This window comes from Corvus brachyrhynchos, unplaced genomic scaffold (genome assembly GCF_000691975.1).
Source record: "Corvus brachyrhynchos isolate BGI_N302 unplaced genomic scaffold, ASM69197v1 scaffold60, whole genome shotgun sequence".
Taxonomy (NCBI): domain Eukaryota; kingdom Metazoa; phylum Chordata; class Aves; order Passeriformes; family Corvidae; genus Corvus; species Corvus brachyrhynchos.
This window is the reverse complement of record NW_008236767.1, coordinates 7,517,095-7,542,643: the sequence shown is the minus strand read 5'-3', so window position 1 is coordinate 7,542,643 and position 25,549 is coordinate 7,517,095. Positions and strand designations below refer to the sequence as shown.

Genomic DNA, 25,549 nt, shown 5'->3' with positions numbered 1-25,549 from the left:
CAGGAAAATAGTCAAACAGTTAAACATTTGAGGGATTAAAAAGACAACAATTCTCTCTGGAGATGTGGGAAATTGCTTATGAATATTATTTATGGGAATAATCCTAACTATTCAAAGTGGCATCATTTGCTACTACATATACTTACAGGAAACACACTGAAAGATAATTCATGGGAAGACAGTTACGGGTCAATCTCTTCTTACTACATTTAGGCATTAAAACAAACACCCAGGAGAAAGACAACTTCATTTTAGTGTGCCAGCAGAAACTGATTTAACCTCTACTTTCTGCCAAGTTAGAATAGTGCATCAAACCAATGCAGGTGATCATAGTTTTCATTAATATCCCTCTCCATTCAGGTATATCCAAGTATAAATTAAACTGAGGCAGCAACACAGGGTTTGAAATTGCAGGAAGGGCCTGTGAAAGGAGTGATACAGCTGGTGACTCAGCAGGACTTTTTTCCCTGCCTCCTCCCCTGCAAGGGAGGGCAGGAAATTTCAAAAGAATGTGTTCATACCAAACACAGCTATGAGTTATGATTTAAAGCAAAGTCACATGCCCACAGATAATAAGGCCAGCAGAATAAACCTGGCAGTGAACCGGTAACACACACAAAATGAGCTCCTTCGCCACCAGAACCTGGACACTGCAACCCAGCATCCTTCAACACTGTTGGTGCCCATTGTTGAGCTCTCCCATTTAGTCAGGCATGGAGGTTATACCATACCTGTTTGTCATTTAAATACTCCTGTGTTTGACTATAAATAATGTAGATCCCATTTGTGGAACATGATAAATGAACAGGACTCGAAACTTCAGCCCACACAGTAGCTGTGGGTAAATAAGTTGTGTGTAACAACACACCCAGGACAGCCTATTCTTGGCAAAGAAAACTCCTACACTTCCTCTATCACTAACAAAATGCTCTGAAAATAATGATATGTAAGAACAACTGCACAGCATTAGGCCTCCAAAGGCCTGCCTAACCTGATATCACCTCTGATAGTGTGGAAGAGGACAAGAACCAGACATGTACACAGTAGATGCAAACCAGTAACAAATTCTCAGTCACTTATGCATGGTACAGATCTGCTGAGCCAAATGTGGTGCCTTTATGTTCATCAAATAATGATGCATTTTTCTGTGCAACATCTCAGAGATCAGCATCTTAATGTGCAGTTCTGAGTTCACCATTTGACAACTTGCTGAATACCTAAAAAGAATTCAAGGAGACAAAAAACAGGTGACAAACAACCCTTACTTCACATTCACCCCCTGTATCACTCCCAATTTTAGAGGCTTTCACCAGCTCTCTTTCTCTTCCCCACTAAAACACCACCCTCTGTGCTTTTTCAAGTGCTGCTGTATTTTCTGAGGCCAGAGGAAGGGACACAGAACTTCACAGCACTTACCTCACCAGCATACCATGCATACAGGTAATAACCTTTGGTTTGCTCTCTACTACTTTCACTACAATTCCTAGTGATTTCTTTCTTTAACTTTAAAATATGCTGTTTCTTTAACAGCATATTTTCAGACAGCCATCTAACATCCAGACCTGCTCCCAAGAAGGTGTCTGCCTGCCATTTCACTGCCCAAGTACCATAGAACCATAAAATCATTTAGGTTGGAAATGGCCTTTAAGATCCCCAAATACAACTGTAAACCCAGCATTGTCAGGTCCACCACTAAACCATGTCCCTAAGCATGTCCACATGTCCCTAGGCATCACTTCTATACATCTTTTAAATACTTTCATGGATGGCAACTTTATACCTTCCCTGGGCATCCTGTTCAAATGCTCGATAACCCTTTCAGTGATTAAAATTTTCCTAATATCCAATCTAAACCTCCTCAGGCCATGTCTTGACTCACACAACTTAATGGCCAAGCAATTGACTCTCCTATTATAGTTCTAATTATTTTATTTCGTTTTTATTATGTTCTTCACCACATCCGCATTTGGCACTGCTTTGGGTATATTAACAGCAGCAGGAAATTTTGCCATCTAACATTTCACTCTTCTCCAGATCATTTGAGTATTTTGGAGAGCACAAGCTCACAAGCCCAAGACAGATGCCTCCACCGTGAAAACAAGCAAGCTACTCCTGCTCCCTGCTTTGCCCCTTGGTGGATTGCTCTGCCACAGCAGAGCCAGCCTTCCCACCCCATGGCCACCAAGCTCTTCTGAAAACCTTCAGTGAAGAGTGCTTCAAAGGAGGGCCGGACAAACCAAGCACATTGACTGAACTTCCCAACATTGCAGTGGTTCTTATGGATCTGTCAAACCCTACTGAAGCCAGCAACTCACTGCTAACGTGGTCCTAATAACCATGCCTAGTTTTCAGCTATTGATCAAAACCAGATGAATTGTCAATCACCAGCTTCATCTCACAGCCAAAATAATTTGCAGTTTTGCACACAAAAAAAGAAACAACAAGCCTTGGAATCAACACAGAAATTTCTTTCAACTTAAAAGCAAAAGAACTTCACTTTCCTTCCAACATACCTAAAAACAAAACAGTAATTTGGTTAACCACAAGTATTACAGCCTTCCCATGATAAAGCTAGCTTCAAATCACTGAAAAATAGTTACTAAGATGACTTCTGTTGATTTTAAAGTACATAGTGATTTCCATTTTCACTGACTATATTAATTTTGTTGATTCATTTTATATAAATAAAAACAAACCAGTCACTTAAATAACTGCTCTTCAGTGAACAGTTTTCTGCCTACTGACATGAAAGGAAAACCACGACACAGGAGACCTACCAACTCTGTATTCAGGCTTAAGAGCAGGGGTTTCACACATCTGCATTTTTCCCCAGGGGGTGGGGAGGGGTTAAGTTTTCGTTGATTTGAACAATATTCATTTCATCCAAACAGTTTTCAAGGGGGAAACGCCTGCCTGTTAAAGAGTTTCATTACTACAGGCAGGGCTCTAACTAATTACTTAATGGGAAGGTACTTTAACAGTAACCTTTTCCAGATAGTAACTTAACAAAAGTAAGCTAACAGAGAAGATACTTGGCTTGCTACAACTGTCTGAATTACTGATTTTAATCAAACAACTGGAGTTATCATGTGGTTTTCCTCTAATTATTTAGTTTCAGCACTTACCTTTCTTCTAGCTATTCATCTGCAGTTCAGCAGTCTGTAATAGGTTGCATAGCTCATTTAAGGGTTGAGTTGTCTGTGTTTAACCTCTTCACTGATTAAAGGGAATCAAATGTCCCAAGAACATTTAACAAGCTTGTACATTTTACAAGTAAACTTTCTTCTTCCAAACCACCTTCTGATGCCAAAAATAGGCTTACTGGATGGTCAGATGAAAAGAAGGAATTAATGCTGGTGAGGAACACCACTGCTTTAGGGTGCAGTCCACCTCAAGTATTTCCTCCCATATCCCCACCATCACTGGTTATGAAAAATTCCAGTGACACTGGATTTTGTTCCTTTACTGTCTTAGAAGTCTTACATTACCATTTATACTATTTTCTTTCAAGTTTTCTTGCTAGATGCTTCCGCTCTACAGCTTCTGTACTTCTTTTTCTCATTCCTACCCTTTCTGTACTGATTTTTCTGTGCTGTCATTTCCCCCTTCCCAAATACCTGCTCATTCTCTTCATTTTTTCCTATAGTCTTGAGCTCTCTGCTTTTTCATCCCGCTTACCCACACACTTGGAAACAGGAGGCATTGGCAAAGAGCTGCTCTCTCAGACAGGAACACACAACTCCATGTGCACACAAGAACTGTAATTCAGGTTCTCCAGACAAAAGTCTGTGTATGGAGATGCAGAGAAAGGAAGGGCCGACACAGGCATCTAAAGTTTCAAACCAGCTTTGAGGTAGGGAGGAAAGAAAAAGATGGTCTTGAAGATATACTTTGTGCATCTTCAAGAGAGCTTCCTCCTCCCTCAGAGAAAGAGAGCGCACTTTTCCCCTTGCCCAGCTTAGTCCCTGATCTCCCTCGCAGGGCTCCTCCCCTCCTCCTCTCTTCCACGGGGAATGTGGAAGCCTGTCCCAGCTGCTGAGCTGCTCCATCTACCACTCCTTGTCAGCTGCCTCTCTGCAGCGCATACATCTGATTCCCAGAGCCAGCTCACGCTGTGCGGAGCAGCGAACGGGAGCAGCCGGCAGGCAGCAGTGGAGGGGACTGCTGAGCAGCTGCTTTGCGCACAGGCCTGGGACACTGCCTAGGACAGCTGTTTTTATGATTTACTGAGTGTATTGTAGCATCATATCATTACGACTGCATTCCAACAATTGTCTCCAAATATTTATGGGCAGACCCACTCGGCATTAATTATTGACTGATTGGAAAAAAAATAAAATTAGTAAACCTTTGATATCTTGACCACTAGTTCATCTGATACCAAAAGCTCTTGAATTCTGACTGACCAAGTCAAAGGCAAACAATGGCAAACGTGAAGATTCCAAAAAGCCTTCTTCAGCTGAAGCTTAACACACTAGCAGGTAGCCAAACCTGTTAAGCTAAGTTTTACCATTTTTAGATTTTAATTGAAAAATGATGTGGAATCAATACATGGCCACCAAAACCTGGCAGATCAGAGCCTCATTAAAATAAAACTTCAATTCTACCTAACATTTCATTTAAGGCTCAGAAGATTTCATTTCAGACTGATTCACACTGCTGTCTTCTCCTTCCATAAACTGTTTCCCCATAGTTTCTCAGTTGCATTACTTAGTGCTAAAGAAGTTCACACCAGAAATTTTTTTCACATATAAGAATTTCAGCTTTAATTTAAAACCACAGAACATTCCCTTAGGATTTAAAAAAAAAAGACCTTGGTTTGACCAAAATGAACACATTATAACACACACTTCTTTCTCCAAGTTGCAAATACAAAAATTTAATAGTTTAAATGACAATTCTCACAGGTGTTTTCCATTTTCTCCCCAAAGGAACCAACATGAAAAAAATAGTAGGTATTCAGCTTGTCCTGTTGTATCCCATTTTGGTCTATCCATAACATTATCCTGTAAATATTACTGTAAGGACATTAGAAAGATAGATACCTGAACCTCATTTTACCTTCAGCCTCTGTACACCAAAAAACCCACATAACCAATAACAAACAAAGGAGTTAAGCAGAAGCAACTATTTTGAAACCATAGTTCTTGTGGATCCTGAAAGGCATTTACAGTAATTTAGAACATTTTCTACTAATTGGAAGTAGCTTACCTGAAGGACAGGCACTTTTTGTGGTGTGTTTTGTGGTGACTGGTGAAGCTGTGCCCAAGGCTGATGATGAGGATGTGGGGGTGGTGAAGACTGATGATGTATCCCTGGATGAGGCTGCATGGGAGGACAGGTTGGCATTTGCTGTTGAAAAGACTGCTGTTGACTAGGAAGCTGCTGGCCAGATATTAGTCGCTCTTGTATTGCTTGTGGATCTGCAAGGCCAACACCTGGACAACCATTTGGTCTCATGTGCCCACCCATCTCCCGTGGTGTTGAAGACATACCCATAAATGGACGATTCTGTTGCATGTTTCTGGGGCCCATATTCCTTTGTCCAATTCCCATGGCACCAGGGGGCTGGTGTGACGGCTGAGGATGGGGTATATTTGGGTAACTGCCAACTTCCATTGGTATTCCAGCACTACCAGGTCTAACCTGTGGAGGAGGTGTACCTGCTGGATTACTCATTGCTTTCATAGGTGACATGGGAGGTGGAGAGGCATAAGTTCCCTGAGGCTGTGAAGGGTGCATAGTTTGTGTGTTCATTTGGTTAAGAGAGCCACTAGGGTGGATGGGCTGCTGGTGCATTAGTCCTTGACCACTGTTTGATGGAAATCCGACAGCATTTGGGTATCTTGGTACAGATTGATTCATTGGAGTGTTATTTGTAAGGCCTAAATTCTGATTCATCCCTGTATTATTAACTAATCCCTGATTAAGGTTACTGTAAGGATATCGAGAATACTGCCCTGAGTTGTTTATAGTAGGTGAGGGTACCGTCTGGCTCCGAGAACTAAAATTAAGTGTTTGCGGCCTAACAGCACCCTGCTGGGGAGGATTAGGGGAGAATCTGGGACTGTGGGCTACTGATTCCCCATGGAGAGCAGCGGGGGGATGGTGGTGAAATTGCTGGACTGAGTGTCGCAAAGAAGGTGCCATACTGGGATTCTGCTGGGGCACATGAGACAAGTGGCCAGGTCCTGAGGTGGCAATGAAAGGGTTTCCCTGATTGAGGCCTTCTTGGCCTTGAGAAAACTGGTTCATCCTCTGCTGCTGCGGCTGACCATGCTGCTGCATTGAAAAATCACCACGAGCCATGTAGTTTCCCATCTGCTGCATGTGCTGAGGATGGCCCTGCCCAGGGGGTCCGGAGGGTGCCTGTGGCGGCTGTGTCGGTTGCGGCTGCTGCTGCTGCTGTTGCTGCTGGTATGGTGCTCTTATCTGGTCTGGCACTTGAACTGCCCGTGGTCCCCACATGGAGCCACTGTCTACAAAAGGTTGCCCATGTCTTTCATTCTGCATGCCGGGATAGACTCCCATCTGACCACCAGCACCACTGCTGTGAGGAACCTGAGGAACTGGAGGGTTGTGATACTGCGAATGAGGAGACGCTATACCATTCCCGGGGGCATTGCTTATCATCCTGTTCGGCTGATCCATCAGGTGCATTTTCTGCTGTTCATATTGATTATAGTGATCAAAATGGGTCAACTTGGCTTGATTTTGATTTGCAGGGGGATGATGAAGAGACGACTGTAAAGCGGGAAATCCTTGATCCATGGGCATTTGCTGACCCATAGGATTCACTGTATTTTCAGGATATCCACATTCTCCAAGACCTTCCAACCCTTCACTGAAAATATTCCCATCTTCTCCAAACAGACTCATCATTCCTGGATCTGCCATCTTTTCTCAGCACCCAGCTCCTTGGAGCTACAACCAGAACGTTAGTCTGTGCTTCACCTCAGTGAGGTGTTTTGTCCTCAAAGCCTTTAATCCTCAACTAATCTCCTTCATGTCATTCCATATTTCCTTAATTCTTTTGGACCACGCAGTGTCAGGCAAAGTCTGGTTACTGCTCCTAGAAAAAGCAGGGGAAGGGGGAGAAAAGAGAAGATGATACTGAAATAAATAACATCAGGCAACATAAACAAAACATACTTGACTGTTTTTTAGACACTAGCTAGTTTCAGCCCCCTGAAATACATCTTAAAAATCTATTTCACATTACGAAGGATTCATTAGCTTTATCCAAAGCTTTATTGTGATAGAGAGTTAGGAAGCAAGCAAAACACTAGCCTTAACCTTAAATTAATCCATTCACTAGACTTCCTAGTGCTCCTTTCTTGGGTGGAACAGAACAAAAGAACACAACACGCAGCAGCAGCAGCTGCCACAGCAGGTAGGCAGATGTATGAATATAGCTGAGCAGCCCATCTGCTGAACTAAAGCCCTGAAAACGCTCTAGTTACCAACAGCATGTCCTTAACCTTATTCCCTTGAGCTGCGTAATCAGATGAGCAAGCAGAAGCACCAGGTCCTATGATGAGCTAAAGTTAGTTATACGCACAACAGATTTTTCAAATGCATACAGACATGACCCACTAAAAACAGACCAAACTCCAAGACTTAGCCTTTAGGAAGGAATTTTTTTTTTTTTAACACACACATTTTATCTTAATTTAATGAATTTGTAAACTGAAAGACATAATACTTCTTCCCATTCAGCAAAACTATGTCCTCAATTTGTGTAAGAAAATTAAATTCAAAAGCTTCATCCCATGATAAGGTAGATTTCTCAATCCTTATCCTAATTTCCTTTACGATGGTAACAGGGAACAGTATCATTGGAGATCATTACTCATCTTCAGGTAATCATGCTACTACTGCAACTACAGCACTTTCGAAGATCACACTGAAGTTTTGTTCTCTCCAGAATTGTAACCTTGAATACTCACTCAAGAGAATTAGTAATGGCAAAAGAACTTAACAAAAACCAGGTACACATTTGGACTTCAGGAATAAAAAGCAAAAAGCAACAACACAGTAGCAGAGCAGATTCAGAAAAGTTCTCATTCAGGTTTTCCACAGGGAAGACTGGTCTATTCCAAAACGTGTCCCACATCCTCTGCCCACAAGAACTTCAAAGATTTGTTTGGATCTGCTTTTTATGAACGAAGCTAGTCTACTGCTGTCTTTTTTTCTTAAAACCAGAATTTTAAACACTATGCAAAATAAACTTTAAGACAATAGTCGAGGGAGCCCATACACTTAGCAAGTAAAACTATTTTTGTATCTTGGTTGTAATTTAGTGGCAACTGTACTTGCAGATACCAACTTGCCCTTAATCAGCAACCAAAGTAAAGATTTACAAGTTTATGCTTTCACATCTTGCATTCTGTTGTGGAGAAGGGATGCTTTCAGTCACTTTGGACGCAAAATGCCAGGCCAGACTGTTTGACTGAAGGTGATTTGTCCCAGACAAGTTTTAGGGAGAAAATACCAGCACATTTATTACCCTTCTGCTGGCCACTGTCAAGAGGACCTTCTACAGCGTGAAGCAGAGGGCAAGAGGAAAGGCACAAGCATTTATCACTCCTCTTAAAATAGCATTTGAATGTCACCTTTAAAACCACACTCTTAAATCTCTTTAGTGCTTGGCTGGGATATTAACACTTCCTAAATCACTTGGAGGTAAACTCCTATGAGCTATCTTCATATCTCTAATATCTATTTGGTTTTATTTCATTTCCATTATTAGGCAGAAGCCATCTGTAATATTTACCACCTCATTCACTTTATTAGAGCACACCATAAGGAAGTTTCAACAAGGTGAGAAGAAACCTCCTCCACCAAAAGAAGCTTTTGCTATTAGACTGCTCCAGAGCAGACCACAGTCTTGGTGAAGATCCCTGATTGCTCAAGGACTTCTGGCACTGTGACTACCGACACACACTGCCACAGGGAGCTGTTAAAGCTGGACATCAGTGTGCACTGAGAGTCTCCATCCAACAGAACAGTCTCTTTGCCTGGAAATACTAAAAAGCAGAGCACACAGATACTGCTACCCCCCAGCCTCTGATGTAATCTGGGCAATATCAAACTGGAGCCGAGTAGAGGATCTCACCCATCAGTTAGAAACAGCCGCACAGTTACGAACATGCAAGAATTTCCACTCATTTTATTACATAAATCATGCCTGCTAAAAGAACCATTTTTTAACACAAGCAGGCTCTACTCATCTGAAGCACTAATGAAACTTTACAACAAGATAACAGAGCATCTCCAGAAACAATGCTACGAGCATCAAGCACACATTTGAATCTGTTCTGTTTACTGTTTTTCAGCTGACAAGCTTCCAATAAAACTCAGGCCAGTCAGCCACTGATAACAGTCAACATCGACTCACAGGATCTGCTACTACACCCAGAAAACCAAATTAAAACAGGGTAAGGGTTTTGTTTCACTAAACACATGTTATTTCTGTTTAGCTCACACCATCCCAATTTGCAGGTTTGGGCTAAGTACTGTCCCTTACAATGCAGGAGATGTGCTAGGGAACCTAGGACTCGACTGGCTGCCTGAGCACACACCATTTCAAAAGAAAAGTAACCTTTAAGTTTATGATGCAGCTGTAAACAAACAAATCCATCATCTAAATTAAGAGCGAAAACGGTGTTTGCCATTACATGATTTTAGATCTGCATTTTTATCTGAGGCATGAATCAACTTCATGTATGAGCTCTGGATGCTAAAGTTACTACCTTTGAAACACAGTGTAAGATCGTGGTTAAGAAGATGCCTCAAATGTTAGGAGTATTTATTCAGATTTAAGTCTAGCCTCAAATTTAATGACCACAGCCCTTTACAGTCAGTTGTGCTCTCGCCAAACCTTATTCTACTTTCCCCAATAAAAGTCACACCTCTGATGTGATATATGACTAACAGCAGCTGTTGAAGCTTGAAAGACAGTAGCAGCTACAACCTGATCAAAATAAATTAACCAATGTTTTGATAAGGAAACAGTCAATACTGGAATTACCTAATAACCTCTCAACCTTCTACTCTAACAGGGTAGATGTCTTCTAGATAGTTAAGCAAGTCACGAGAGTCACAGCCTTAAGTTGCAACCATGTCTGCTTCTTTCAAAACCAAAGAAAGCCAACACACAAATAAAGGTATAACCTGCATCAAGCAATAATTCTAGTTAAAATACTCATTCAGCACCACTGTCCACTTCCCCATGAATGCAGACATACTAACAGCAATATTAACCATGATAAACTCAGCTTACAGTCCTTTTTTAAATTAAATAGTTTAAAAATAAGGCAGGGTGCATCTTCTCTACATTCCTGCAACTTAAAACCGACATACACAGAAGCAGTGACCGTTTCTTGGGTACAAAGGGAAAAGTATCTGAACCCTTAGAAAGGTGGATAGCTGTAAAAAAGTATGAATGTATGAAAAGACAGTGAATTTTTTTTATTGCCATCTCAAACTATACAGGTTCTGCTATAAAATTCTATCACTTTTCTGTTCCTGAACATGAAAGATTGCACCAAGAAGACTGACCTAAAGAGTCAATGAATATATTTCGTTAAGGCTGCCTAGACAGCCTGTTTCTGTTCCAAGCAGTGGTGTGATCCCAACCACCAGGACACAGTCAATTGCTTAACAACCCTGTTGTTTCAATAGACAAAGCTTACATTTACTTCAGTTTGCAACATTCCAGTCTTAAACAGCTAGATCTCAAATTTAAGTAGTAGTTAACCATTGCCCAGCTTAATATTCCAAAACTGCCTGCACTCAGTAGTCTTCAGCAGCTTCCCACTTTTATGAGTTGAACTAAACTGGCTGCTGCATACACATAACTTATCTAGGGCTGCAAACACTAAAAACCCGAACTTCATTAGTTTTGCTCCCAAAGCAGCAGATCCAGGCAGTCAAAGACCAGGAAGCAGCAAGAGCAGCACACAGATGCCCATGCCCTCCACACCATCCTCACATTCTGCCGTTCAGAAGAACATTTTGTAAATCAACAGGTTCCTCGATTCAGCTATCAACCCTTCTACAGAAGAAATACAGCAGCATTTGGCTGTGCAGCAAGTAAACTGAATAAACAGAAGGTGAGAAGGCAACTAATACTGACTGCTCCAAGCTTGAAATGACATGTGTCATGCAGGGTTATATTTTTACAGCTATTAGTTGATACCTCTGACAAAACTCTGAAGTATTTGACAGACACAAACAAACCAGCTACTCACATAATGGAAGTATGCCCTTACATACAATGCAATAAACACCACAAATACCATGCTATTTTGAAGAACTAGGCTAAAAAGACCTCTCGTGCTAAAAAACAACACCATGCCAGAGGTCATTTTGAGACCAGAGCCTCAAAATGTAGGATTAAACACTAGGCTACTAAATCTGCATTTAAACATTGCACATTTAAACTGCTTTTCAAAACTGCTAAGCTCCGGCTGGCTGTTAGGGGTAGTAATTTAAGCATTTGCCACATGGAAGGACATTACATAAATGACAGCAATGAAAGTCACATTCTTATTTTACTCACAAAGCTGACGGAAAATATTCACCAAAAACTTCATTAACACATGTAACACCATGACAACACAGAAAAAGTCAGGACAAGTCATTCAAATTGGGCAAGATGGTTGGTGAGGCTTCTACATTTCACCTCATTCACCTACTGAGTGCACAGCACTGCTGATGCCAGGACAGTTATGCAAGTGCCTGACTGTGTCCGTGGGAAGCATGTCTTGTCTCCTACGTGCTTAATGCTTACTTTCATTGCTGTCACAGACAACACTCATGGTACGTTCCTCCTGCATATAGATTAGCCAAAATATAAGACCAGACCTGTTAAGTGATTGCAACACCATTTCTGACTGCAGCTTCCAAAGAGACTTGGTTTCCTGAATGCCTGAAGACCTTTTTTTTTTAATTCACTTAGAATGCTTTCCTACTATACACTTCACACAGCACAGCTGTGTTAAAAATTAAGTCCGTATAGTTCAGACATCAAAGGATGGCAGGAATCTTATTCCCCCTCATCCCGGGAAAGGGAGACAAGACTTGCAAAGATGAAAAGAATGACCTGATGCACTTCAGGAATATTCTGCCTTAGTAGGAAGCATCAGCAAATATGCTTTAAGCTTTTCTGAAAAGTTTAGTTTCACATTTATCTAGGTAAAATTCAGTTAGTTCTTCACAGAAATACATCCTTACAAGAATTTGCAATAGCAACTTAAAGGCTGGCAATGTCTCTTGTTAAATTAAGAAAGTGGTGGGGGGAACACGCAGAGGAAACCTCAGGTGCCTTTCCTCAAAGGTCACAGGTTTTGCCAATGTGTAGTCAGCTAAAATGCCATGAATGATATTCAGTAATATTTTTTTGCCAGGTAATCCATGAAATCCTACATTTCTCATAAAATCGTTCAGAAAAAGCCAGACTGGATTTTATTTTCTTAATGTATGATGTATGTTGGCAAAAAACAGGCTTCCAGTGAGGCAACTGAGGGCACAACAGCCTTCGAATATTTGGCAGCTTGCTGCTGTCAAGCAGCTGATGCAGGAATGACCAGCCCAGAGTTCAGCCTGTGCCACAAATTTGGAAACAATATCCTACATCATTCAAGTTCACAGGAGCTCTGATACAAGACCACAATAGCGTCACTTAGGAGGACTCTGATGCAAACCCACTGAGCCTCTCTGTTACATCATATGAAGGCACTCTCCATACCAGTTGGGCTGCAAACTCTTTGCCCTAACATGGGAGCATTGCTAATTTTAAGTCAGCACCTATAATATTACAGAAGAAGCTTCAACATGTCTTTTCTTTCCTGATCAGAAGAAAAAGAGGAAAGTTTAGAGCCATTTATTAGAAGTATGTATTTGGAGGCCTTTAATGAGGTAACCAGAAGAATTAAAAAAAAAAAAGAGAGAAATGTTTTTTGCATTTAAGTACATTACGAACATGAGGTGAGAGAAGAGCAGACAAGCCTAATCCAGAAATATTTCAATTTTAGTGTTACGTAACCTGGAATTTTAAGAGGCCTTTTTTCATTGCATGACCACCCTCTCTTCCAACATAAGTTTAAAACACACATGTGAGGTGGTTTATCTAAAAATAGTCCTAGATAAGTAAGAGAAACAATTGCGGTCACAAAAATATTTCAGGAATACTCTTCAAAACATTTGACAGAGGTGTTAACCTCGCGAATAGCTCCATAAAGGGGAGCAGTAACATGCTCAGTGTGGCCCCATAATGAGGTTTGACCATGACAAGGCAGCAGTATAGCCAATACAAAAAAAATACGAAAAATTGTATCAGCTACATAGCTGCCTTGTTTTGGTGGGCTGGAGACATTCGGCTGAGCACTCGCCGCTTGGCGGCTGTGCGATGGCCAGGCGAGCACAAAGCCCTGGCAGGGCCAGCGGGGAGGTGGTGTCAGGGAGAAGACTTATATTGTCGCCATCAGTCACCCAGAAATCTCCCCGCAATTACATTTCCTTCTCAAGCTGACACTAAACCGGCCCGGGGATTCAAGAGGTGGGGTAAGCGGCGACCCTGCTGGGGCGCTGAAAAAACACCCCGTGCAACCGATGGCTCCGGGCTTTTTGTGCACCTACTGCAGTTGTCACTGATTAACCAACTGATCTGGCAATTTCCTACATTCTTTTGCATTTAAAAAGGATCTGAGAGGCCCGAGAGTCATCCCCTTGCATATTCCCGGGGGAGTGGGAGGTTGCGCCCCGTCCTGCCGGGCTAAGGCGCAGAGGGGCCCCGCCACCCTCCTGCCCTCCTCCCCCAGCCCAGGCCTGCAGCTGAAAATAATTTATCTCCTCTCTCCGCCGGGCTCCCGGCATATGCGATTGGGAGGGAAACGTATCCATCATGGATAAACTTGAGCACAAAGACAGGCTGAGTGTCACAGGATACAAAAGGGCAGCGGTCGCCGCGGCGAGCGGGAGGGTTTGCGCAGGGCAGGGCAGGGCGGCATGGCCGCCGTACGGCAGCGCCGGGCCAGGCCTGCCCGGCCGGGTACAGCCCCCGGAGTAAACAAAGCCCGAGTCACAAAAACCGGAACAAAACCCGCTGTAAACAACAAAATAACCGGAGGGGTGACGAAGCTCTGAGTAACACGGGGCCTTTCCTCCGCTCCTTTCGCCGAAAGCAGCTCATGGTGTTTACACTCAGAAAGTTGGGAACTGTAAAAATTCATGAGGTGGAGACTCAAATGTTTCCCAGAGTTTCTGAACATGTGATTTTCACCGAAATGTATTTTTTTAATCACGGGCAGGTTTTAAGACTTAATCGTATCCCAAAAGGCTATTTCCAGCTATAGAATTATGAGCACTTTAAAGTAGCCAGACCCTATATTTTACTTTACCTGTTACAAGGCCAATACAATCATGTTTCATTCATAGTTTATGAAGTCTGAAAAACCACTTGATGAAATTACAGTCTACCGATACCACACATGGTATATTTGTCCACGTATATTCTATAATCATTTCAATTTATGACTTGTACTTAAGAGTCATTTTCCTGTACATGTGTTCTTCATAAATACCGGTAGATCGCAGTCTGCGCTTGTACAGGAACCACATATCCACACTCATTTCTGTTAAGATAAATACACCCTATGCACCCAAAGTCAAAAGCCAGTTTTCACATGACTAAAGAGAACACACTTCAGGAGTGTGGAATAAAATGGTAGTTCTCCCTTACATTCTTTACATGGTGCAAAATGAATCATCCTACATCTGAACTTAAGCTCTCACTCAGCTTCCAGTATTGATGATCCTTTTTGCCTCATACACTTCAGCATACTGTCTTGACCCTTTCAGCAAAGAAAAAAATTATTACATATTACACCGGGAAAGGATTGCAAATTATCTTTTTTAGAAAAAGATAACATCAGCATTTCCTAATGTATTTTAAATGAAATCACATGGAAAATGGCTTGGGTTGGAAGAGACCTTAGAAATCATCCCAAGACCCAAACACTGGATTTTACAAATTTAAAATTTTCTTTTTTTCTTTTTTTTTACAGATTTTAACTTTGTTACAAAAAGGACCTGTAGCATCAAACTAATTATGTATTTTATAATATGGTATAGACTGTTTAAAAGAAGTGTTAAATTATTTCACTAACTTAAAATTGGCCACAAAGAAAAGGTGTTGGTGGGGGAGGGTGTGAAGACAGACAGTACACTGCAGGACAGAATGCAGTACATGGAGTAAATAGATTTCAGAAACCTTCATTTAGTGCCTGGACCATCAAGTGGGTCCAGTAATGTCCCACAGAATACAGGGGACAGCTGAGATACAGGACAGATATCCAAATGATTTTCTACAACTACTGTTAATTGGACTTCTTAAATTTGAGGGGTTTGTTTGTTTTAACTTATGCACCTTGAACATTCTATTGTTTTTTTGAAGAAGGATATGGCAAAAAAAGGGGTTTCTTCTCGGTCAGTGCTATGGAAGCAGGCTCTTGCACATACAAATGAAGTCTGATTTTTTGTGGTTTTGCTTTTTTTTTTAACGTAATGCCTGGCTCACGGTGATCATCAGTACTTACTGAAATCACAACATAAACAGCTATACCAAGCTGTTCTCCCCAGTGGACAATGCCAATGGAAAAATGTGTGTCTCAACAGCTGTCTCAACAGCTTCTAATGTATAAGACTAAGATACTTAAGAGTAAGCAAACTACCAAGCTCAAGTTCACTCAGACATGGAAAAAGGGTGCCTAGATAGCATAAACAATAGTGCCAGAAATTAAAAATTTGCACTGGGGACTGTCAGATGAGTGCAACTCTTGTCAGTCCTCATGTGCAGTGTGGCCCTTCTGTCCAAGCAGGCCTGAGCTCAATGTTTTTCCTCTATAAAAGCAGGTTCAAAGGGAAGAAAACCAAATTTTCTTGTGTGAAACTTTAATGGGGCATCAGTTTTTTCTTCACACAGAAGAAAGCATGTTGCTTAATCGATTTGCAGTTCTAAAATTACTCCAGGATGGAGTTGTTCAAATGAACAAAAATAGTCTTCCAGGGGAAAATGTGTCATGTAAAATTCTAGAACTGTGCAATTTCACTCCCTTCTCATCAAGATTTTGAAGAACTTGGAAGTAACTATCTTTGACATGCAAACTGCTGACCCAGAATGCAGAGCCACAATCGTTGAAACTACTGCAGCCAGCAGGAGCAGCTGACATTCACCTACCACAATCGTTTACACCCAACAGGAAAGTTCTTGAGCTACCTGCAATTCCTCACAACCTCTGCAGAGTTAAATGATGAAGATACAAGAGCAGTGCTGCATTCACAAATTAGATGTGAAAGGGAATTTTTACTCATCTAGAACTGAACTTGCAAACCAGTTCCACTTCACGGTACGCTCCATCTTCTCTCAAAAAGCAGGGCTAAACTTAATTTTATAATAGAAAGCACTATCTTCACTGTTCCTAATGATTCACAGTCTATTTAAATTTACCTGTTAAGCTTATCAATCTTACTGTAGCATCTACAGAGAATTAGAAGTTTCCAAGTCCTTTTAAGTTAAAATAAACTTATAAAAACCCTGAAACCCTGAAGCCCCCCAAAACCCAAACAAACGAACCCAAACCAAAACTTTCCACATTGCCCTCCCTCAACAAGCCCAAAAATTTATTTCTACTCACAAAAAAAACTGTGAGGTTAAAATCTAGCACAGGGTGTCAGGGAGTTTTTGTGTGTTTTGTGTTATTTTGTGTGGGGTTTTTTTGTTGCTGCTTTTGTTCTGTTTTTTTAAGTAGGAAAAGCAAGAAAATTAAAGGAGTGAGCAGGCTGCCTAAAAGATTAGAGTACTATTTTACAAGCATAAGAAATAGGAAGGCTTATTTTGGTAATTTTGGAAGAGTTTGATTGCAAACTTTGCTGGACTAGCAATTTCTTTCTTTTGTGTTTGTAAATACCTGAAAAAATAAAAGTATGACCAATAAAATGGCTCATTAAAAAAACCCAAGCAAACCGAGTAGCAAGGATCCCAGAACAAGAGAATTGAGGACTCTTAATCAACTACTATATGAAGACTGCTACCATGCAGATTTGTGTAAGCAGCCGAGGAGTTTAGAGCTAGTTCACCTACTATTCAGAGTCCAGTTCTCAGAACAAGATCTACAATGGCTAGTGAATTACTTATGCAACAGTGCAATGCAGAAACACTACTAGGAAAATCTTTTTTCTACCAAGAGTCAAAAACCTGCTCGTCAAAAGTGAATAAACTCAAACAGCTAAAACAGTATTCCTTTGCTTATCAACTATGTAGTGAGGACAGTTAGAACAGGTACAAAGAACTCTGAATTTCCAGTGCTAAACATTTCCAAAGTTATTTTATCTATATATAAAATAGAAAAGCCTCATCCAGAATAAGATAGCTACCAAAAGGCTGAAAAATTTTACTAGGTTTTACTTAAGCATTACTAAACGGCATTATTATAGCATAGATTTAGATCACCTGAACCCAACAATGAAGTGCACAGCTGAGGAAAAAGCATGGATGAGGCTCTGCTAGAGATCAATTGATTTAGAAGTCACAGGAATTAGTGGCAGATTAAATACTTACGCTGTATTAGCAAATATTATTTGGATCTACAGCTGAGACTCGGGTAACTCTTTAATTAATTATGCTTGCAAAGCAATAAAATCTAGCTCCTTGTCCCTCCAATTATATATACGATATAAAACCAGTTATGAAAATAAAAAGTACGTAAAAGTACTTGAAAGAGAAGATGAACTGCCTGCTGTCACTACACAATGAGCTTTCCTGACCAACACTTTACAGTACCTTTTAAATTACTGTATCTGATCACAAAGCATCATCTGAAACACATAAGAGCATGATTCTTCCTTTCCTATCCTGCTCAGTACCTGAAATCCATGTACCTGTGTTTACAGGCAACAGTTATCCCGAAGTTAAGTCTTGAAATAGAAGCAAGAGAGATCACCTCAGAGAAGTCCATGTTATGTCCTCAAGTGAGACTGCAGCTTCAAAGCAAAGCAAGCTCTTTGCCTGCATTTCCCTCAAAGCCAAGTCTCTCTCACTTCCCAGTGCAATGTGGATGCCAACACCAACTGCACTTACCGTATCCCCACAGTACCCAATACATTCTGGGCAGCTCAAAAACCAAAAAGGAAGAGTCAAGCAAAAGATACTGGAACTAGCTTCACTGAGATGTCTACAAGGCAGGCAATAGCAACAGCTGTCAAACAGATCTGCTCATCGGGATTGTCAGGAGTTCCAGCCTCCTTCTGAGCATCCAGGTAAGCCAGCTGCCACATTCCCTTTCATATGCACTCCTCACTAGTCAACCATACCTCTCACATCAGCCTTGGGTTACACAACAGGCTGCACGGTGATCATATTCAAAAGCTGTTGCTACCAAAAACTAGAAGTATTTATTTAAAATTAAGACTTCTTTTTGTGTGTCTTTTTTTTTTTTCCTCTGTGGAAGCCTGCATTTGTGTTTGATTTGTGGCTACTTATAAATTAACTTTCTAAGAGCAGGCTAAGTGAAGGTTTTATTGAACAAACTGTAAGCTTTGGACCTGACAATATTGACAGTCTCTTATCAAAAAAGAGAGTATCTATACTTACATGCAAAACTGTAAATGGCATCTGACTTATTCTTCTGATTATTCAATACCTACATTTTTAGGCACCTGCATTTGTAAGTGCAGTGGTTAGGTGTTAGTAACGCTAATTGCTAAATGATGTATGTGTTCTAGTAACTCTTCCTGACACCTCCATATAAAATGGATTCTTTAGAATGAATGGAAGATGCTACGAAACAAGAATTACTATGTATTTATAACCTTTTCAGTAATCAGTAATTGAAGCATTAGGTAAAAAGAAAAACCATCAAGAAAACCCAAACAAAACCACTTCAACATCAGTGTACTTAAAAGGAAAAAATTCCCCTATTCTTTAGGGATCTCAAGATTGTAAACAGCATCGCATAAGGAAGGATTATTACATTTTTCACAACATCGAGATGCTCTACGAAGAAACAGGTGAAATCACTTCTTCTGTCTGCAATAAACATGTAATTCAATTTAGTTCATTTAAACCAGGAGAGTCAGCTCCATGGTATCAGTCTGGTCCGTAAATAGCCCTTGTTGATAATCTGAGAATTTGAGATTGTTGCTATGGCCATGACATGCTACTTTACCTGAGGATCAACAGTTAATTTTTCATTTCTCACACCTATGCCCTATGTCTTCTTCACAACAAGGACAAAACTGAGCCCCCTCTCACATCTAAAACACTGAGTGAGGTAACAGCATTAAAGCTGGAGTAGATTTACAGTAAGGTCCAGATGAGTACTAAAAAAGCCTTTTTCTGCAGAGCTGAAGCCTACTAAAACAAGTTTAAACCAGAGTTTCATTTGAGAGGCAAGGAGAAAGTATACATCAACAAAGCAGCGATGCAAGGAACATCTACAAGATAGAAATCTATGGAGCGCCTCTATTTCAAACCTGTGAAGGCAATATAGTCCAATCATTCATATTTTGTTGGAAAAGCAGTGTCCATCTTATTTCACCAGAGACATACTGCCTTTTAAGGTAACTGATACAAATTAAATGGTGCTATAGAACACACTGAAATCTTTTTATAGTTTTGAGAACTAGATTGAAGATTTCAGCATTTATCACAAACTTCCCATTTCACTGGAGTCAGAGACCATCCAGCCAGTTTCCCCTACTTGTTTGACCTAGGCATCTGCAGTTTTGAATGAATTAAAACCCAGATAACTACTAATGCATCCATTTAAATTAATATCCTATTTCTGCTGCACCATACTGTAGCTACTTAATCTGAGAGCCTTGTAGCCAGACAGAGTAGCATACCAAATAACCAAACTCCTTAAACCATCTGTAGACGCTCATTCCACTGTTTGTTGTTCCCAAACTTCAGAAATAACAAGCTGGATTCCCCTTGACTCTGATCTTGTGTCTTTCCTAGTAATGCTCCAAGTGCAGAACACAGGGTGGGGAAGCTGCTTTCCAAAACATTGCAAAGCCTCTTCCCTGACTTCTCCATACACTCTTACTGTTCAGCTGAGTTCCCAAACTATTAACATGGTAATTGCTCACAACTGAGCACAGCTGAGAGACTGAGTCGTGCAAATCTATCAATAAAAACACTCCTGTCTCACGAAGTCCTCCCCTTCTTGGTCAGTGTTTCATCTGCTCCATGTATTTCAAGAAGGCAACACATCTCATGAGCCTGAAGCCTCTCTTCTCACTCTGCATGGAATGATGTGTGGCAGCTGCACTTGCACAGAAAACCATCCAGAAGTATATTACACTTCTGTTAATGCAATACATCTATCATCCCAAAAGGCAAACAGTTGCTCCTATCAGCAACTCTGTAATATTTTATTTCCTCATTATCAATTTCTGCCAACATCAAGCTAATAAATGCATGATCCCTAGTTAGAAATCAGTGGTTAAGTTACATATACCGTATTAGCCAGAATGTGGGGGCAGAGGGGGGCTAATTTGAGAAATACATAGAAACCTTGCTTTCAGGAGAATGAGAATTAGCACTTTTAATGTGCTCTGGGATTTCAAGTTGAATGCATGAGCCACTTAAAAAAAAAAAATCACTTTACAGTAATTTCCAACTGGTTGCCTAACACCCATCTCCTAAGTGACTATCATCAAAACATAACCATAACACTAGCGATGAATTAATATTAAAACCCTTCAGTGAGATCACAGAAGTCCTCAAAAAACAGCCCAAGTTGTCAGAGCACACACTTCTCCCACACACTGAGTAGTAGTCAGGATATAAAAGCTTTGTTCAATTACTAAAGTGGGTGCTAGGTAGACTTCTCATTTACACATATAATTTTGAAATCCAAACCAATTTGACAGTGTCTAAACAGATTTTAGAAGCCAAGAACGACTGCTTCCACAAAGAAGATGATGCAGTAGTCAGAAAAAGGGAAGCTACACTCACCCACCAGGACAATTTGACTAGCGAGACACTGCTCTTTGACAGTTTCATGTACTTTGGCAGGGATAATTAGTGAAGTTTTGCAGGGTTTCTGTGTACCAGCAAATCAGAAGTGGCTACAATTCTTCACTTATAAAATGGACATTTTGTTGTTCACCTGTTTTGCTTTACAGAAATACTCTGTTGCAGGCCTGCATTGCCAGTCTCTCTCTGCTGATGTTGGTAACTCACCAGTATCACTCAAGAGAGAGCAACCGCCCAGCGATCTGTCAAAGGCATAATCTAAGCGACTGCAAAATGGAAGTGCTAAAGACAAGAGCAGCCTAAAATAGCAGTCTGAAGATAGGCAGCAGGCATCTGCCTGCCAAAAGTGAAACACCTCGTAGGGTAAAGTTCCCTGGCTCCTGGGCCAAGAGAATGATGGCCACTCCAAGGTTTCTTAACGCCTCCCTTGGCTCCCTGCTACTTCTCACTAGTTGCATATTTTTGTCTTCACAAATAAGGCTTCAGCTATTTCTCTGTCTGCATGCTGCAGGTTAGCATTTAGCATTGCTGGACATTTCTGAGCCCACCAGACAGTAGCACAGTGACCCTCCCAGGGCAGGGGGCAGCTGCCATGTCGGGCAGGTCTACAGCATCGCAAACGCAACTAAGATGAGCAAACACATTCGCTACAAAGAAATGAAAACGCACCTAACAAAAGTTTTTCAAAATATTAGATGTGCATGTGTTGCATGTCAAGGTTTCTGATAAAAAAGGAAAATAGGCATGCAAGCCATTTTCTCCAAAACCACAACCCCTTAATTCCCCAGGTCAGCACAGTGTCTGGTCCTTCAACATTTCACTCGGCTCAGCAGATGAGGAAACAGTCGCACCAGAAGGCCCTGTAACAGATGGAAACCAGAGCAGCTGGAGAGCAGGGAAATGTCTGTGCGGGTGAGGGGGTGGGGGCAGAAAGCCCATCCGCACTCCCAAGCTCTAAAGCTGCATGCAGCCATCATGCCCTACTGCAAACTCAGCCCACAGGTCTGCTGGGGAGAAAGTTGAAGGAAGCAGTATGTGGCTGGATGATTTAGTGCTTCCCAGACTTCCCATCAGGAGAGCAATACTGAGCCATGCAACACAGGGCTGCAAGCACTGGTTGTGAGCCCCTCGGGTGCAAGAGATAGTGGAAAAGAGCAAGCTGGGCATTTGCCTTCTTCATGGAAAGCACAGCAGATGAAGAACTGCCAGCTGGAGAAAGCCTAGAACTGGAGCACTGAGGAAGGAAACAAAACTACACACGCATACTGGAGAAATGAGTAGGGAAACAGTGAATGAACTGATATCAAAACCTGCCAAGGTCTGAGGGACCTTTTTTTCTTTCCTTTTTTAAGTAAGAGGTACTACAAAACCAAAATGGCACAGAGTACATTTTGAAAGAGGGAAAAAATATGGTAAATGAGGAAGAATAAGAATTGAAGAAAAAAGCCCTGCCATATGGTACAATTATTTCACTGCAGTTTAGATTCACAGCTTTACAACACCTGCGCAGTTAATAACCGTATTAAGTCATACATGATGTCACCAGTATTTCCTTTCTTTCTCAACTTAGTTAACTATTAGGGAAATACATCCAGCAGGGGTTTCTATACTTTGGGAAAGACAAATGACTGTCCATGATTAAGATGCCCCTCCCCTGACACAGTTTGGAAGGTAGCCTACCCCCAGTTCCCAGATGAGGGAAACGGACCAAGCCCTGTGAGGGAAACTGAGCCATTAAGCAGGGATAGTTTATTATAAACAAGACGAGTGAGGTGGGGTTTTTTTCTTCTTTGTTTCTTTTAATCCTGGTTGGAACTATCTTCTGCAATCCTGGCTGGAACTACCTTCTGCAATGCTTTTGGTTCCTCAAGTCAGGAGACAAGAAACTAAACTGATCAACTTATAAGACGGAAGTCCTCATATTAGAGCAGGAGATTAGAGTGTTAACCCAGATAACGCAAACAAGGTCAGTCGGCGCTTGTAAAAGGCACACAGAAATACTCCACTATATATATACACATATATAAAACTGTTCATTACCTGGCCTGCCACGTAGAATTAGACTTTGAACATTGATTTTCAGCAGCTGTGAGCAACTGCAAAATTGACAGGGCAGTGGAAAGTTTTCATGATGATTTTTCCTCCTTAGTTATTCCTGTTCCCAACCACAAGCATGATGCTTTTGTTCTGCTATTACCCCAAACACTCCAAGAAAATGTTCAGGTGCAGTCTGACACCAGAGGTAAGCTGATCTAACCATTAGTTGCCATCAGAAGATCATCACCACAGGAGTAGCTCAACAGCAATGACAGCACAAGGGAAGAAGCAAGAGCAGTACGGCTGATTTCAAGCATCACAACCCATTGGATCAGCTCATTACTATACCATGCATTCAAACTGCCTTCAGGCCACAGCCAGGTGGTTCAATAACTTAACCTGAAAAGCACAGCAGTAAAACAAGCCAGACATTTGCTGTACAGAAAGATATGAGAAAACAGTGTCTGCTGATATGATTTGCAGAAAAAAAAATATTAATTCTAATTTGGTCAAATACATGAAAAAATATTTTTCATTCAACTGACAAAACACACAAATCAACACCAAAGACTACACAAAGCATGGAAAACCTTGCTGTTACCTCTAGCTACTCCTGCTGGCTGGAAGACTGCTGACTTAAGAGTTACTTCATACCGATGTACAACTCCAGTGAAGGATGTGCAAATATTCTGGGATCTGGCATTAGAATTTCTTTTAGAAAAGAAATGTTATATATCGGTGTAATTTAGGAAGGTAAAGGCCATTTGTGAATACTAAGGATATTTGTCAAGAGAGTCGAATAGCAGGTTTTAGTTAAGATATTCCAAAAGCAATTAATCCATGGTGTTCAGAGGACAGCCTTCAGCAGTTCAAGCCAAGCACACGCACAGTACCTCAATGAATGGCTGTGATGGATAAACATGCTACTTAAAGGAAGAATATTTCATTGACATCCATTCAACACCTCAGAAGCCTTCTGGACAGAGAGGTAAAACTTTCTTAGATTTTTTCATTAGACTTCTCTTGCTCACACTGTAGTTGTCTGCAGTCTTTCCTAAATCCCCATACTAGAAGTCCATTTGCATAAGATTGGATTTTACATATTCAGGGGGGTTTTAAAACATATTCACCACAAGAATTTTTAAATATACCCCACTATTTGAAACACTTTTGTTCCAAGAGCTGACCATTACAGACTATTTTCTAGATATGGCAGGACAAATTCCTTCCTGTCTGAGAGTTTCCATGGTAATAAAAGTCCCCTTTAAACACATTCACGGTGGTTTGGGCAGGCCAAACAGGCAGCCTTTGTACTGAAAAGCTCCCTCTTTGTACTCCTCTGTGCTGATCCTGCACAAACTACCGTAAAAGTGTATTTTAGTGGAGGCAGAATAAAACTAAGGCTCACATCAGTTTCACACAACAACAGTTTATTCCACAGCACAGATACAATCCTCTGGAAGATTCCCTTCCCAAAAAATTTTGAGTGGTTGGAGAAAGCAATCTGCAAGACAATCTAGGGCATATTTCAAGTAGACCTAGCCTCAGGAACTTTGCCACTTCCACTTTTAAAAAAGATGAACTGAAATGACCACCCTCCTTTTCCCTTCCCCCCCTCCCCACCATAGTCTCACTGGTATTTGGAGGTGGTGTATTTACACCAGCACATGCGTCTCTAGTTAAACCACATACTGGTCTCAATTGGCACCTCCATATCAGCATAGAGATCTATCATGGAAAGGCACGGGGAGAATGACCTAATGTGGCTCAGAATGTTTGGAGGAATATATGGAAACAAACAAAAAAAAATGTTCTTAGAATGTTCAACAAAACACCTCTCTTTAAATTTCTATCTATTCACATTTGTGCTTCAGCACCTTTGAGTAGTAGCACAAATTTCAGCACATTTAGGTCTTGTTACAAGTAAAATATTTGTTTTATTAGGAGTTTACATTTTGGTAAATCTCACAGTGTTTCAAATTTAGAAAGATTTCTTTTTCTGCTACCATTTCAGCAGACTTACAGATGCCAGATCAACTCCACAGGCAATGATTCTCTTAAAGAACTAAATCATTAAGCATAAACATGCAACTTGAATTCACTAAGAAGGGTTTCACAGCCATCCCTTAGATTTTTCTTTTACTAACTTCAAAAAATTTGCATGGAGATCATTTTAGGTAAGAAGTCTCTATGTCCTGGTCAAGTTTGTTCACTAGAGTTTTCAATGTTTTAGACATCTCAGACTCCTAAGTGCAGCTCAGTTCCCAAGTCACTTTCTTTGCTTATAGAAAGGGAGAGGAAATTTAAGCATCTAATTTGCATAGTGAGCTTTTCTCCAGTGCTACCATTAAAATTTGGGGGTTTTTCTTCTACCTCATCTAGTGGAAATTTCAGCATAGCACAGTCAGTGTAGCAGAGAACTCTCTTATCCTGGCTTTTGAGAAAATATATGAAGAAAGAAGAAAG

General features: G+C 40.9%; 1 protein-coding gene across 5 annotated transcripts in view; it reads right to left on the bottom strand.

The window, feature by feature from the left end:
* CHD7 (chromodomain helicase DNA binding protein 7) overlaps positions 1-25,549 on the bottom strand; it is a 128,981-nt gene that overhangs the window by 83,016 nt on the left and 20,416 nt on the right. For 4 of the 5 annotated variants that reach the window (XM_017727489.1, XM_017727485.1, XM_017727488.1 and 1 more), the window contains exon 2: positions 5,212-7,072. In XM_017727489.1, coding sequence (XP_017582978.1) covers positions 5,212-6,897 — 1,686 coding nt within the window. In that variant the 5' untranslated portion in view covers positions 6,898-7,072. Of the gene's footprint in view, positions 1-5,211; positions 7,073-25,549 lie in introns of those variants that run through there. The other variant, XM_017727487.1, reaches the window with a different exon arrangement.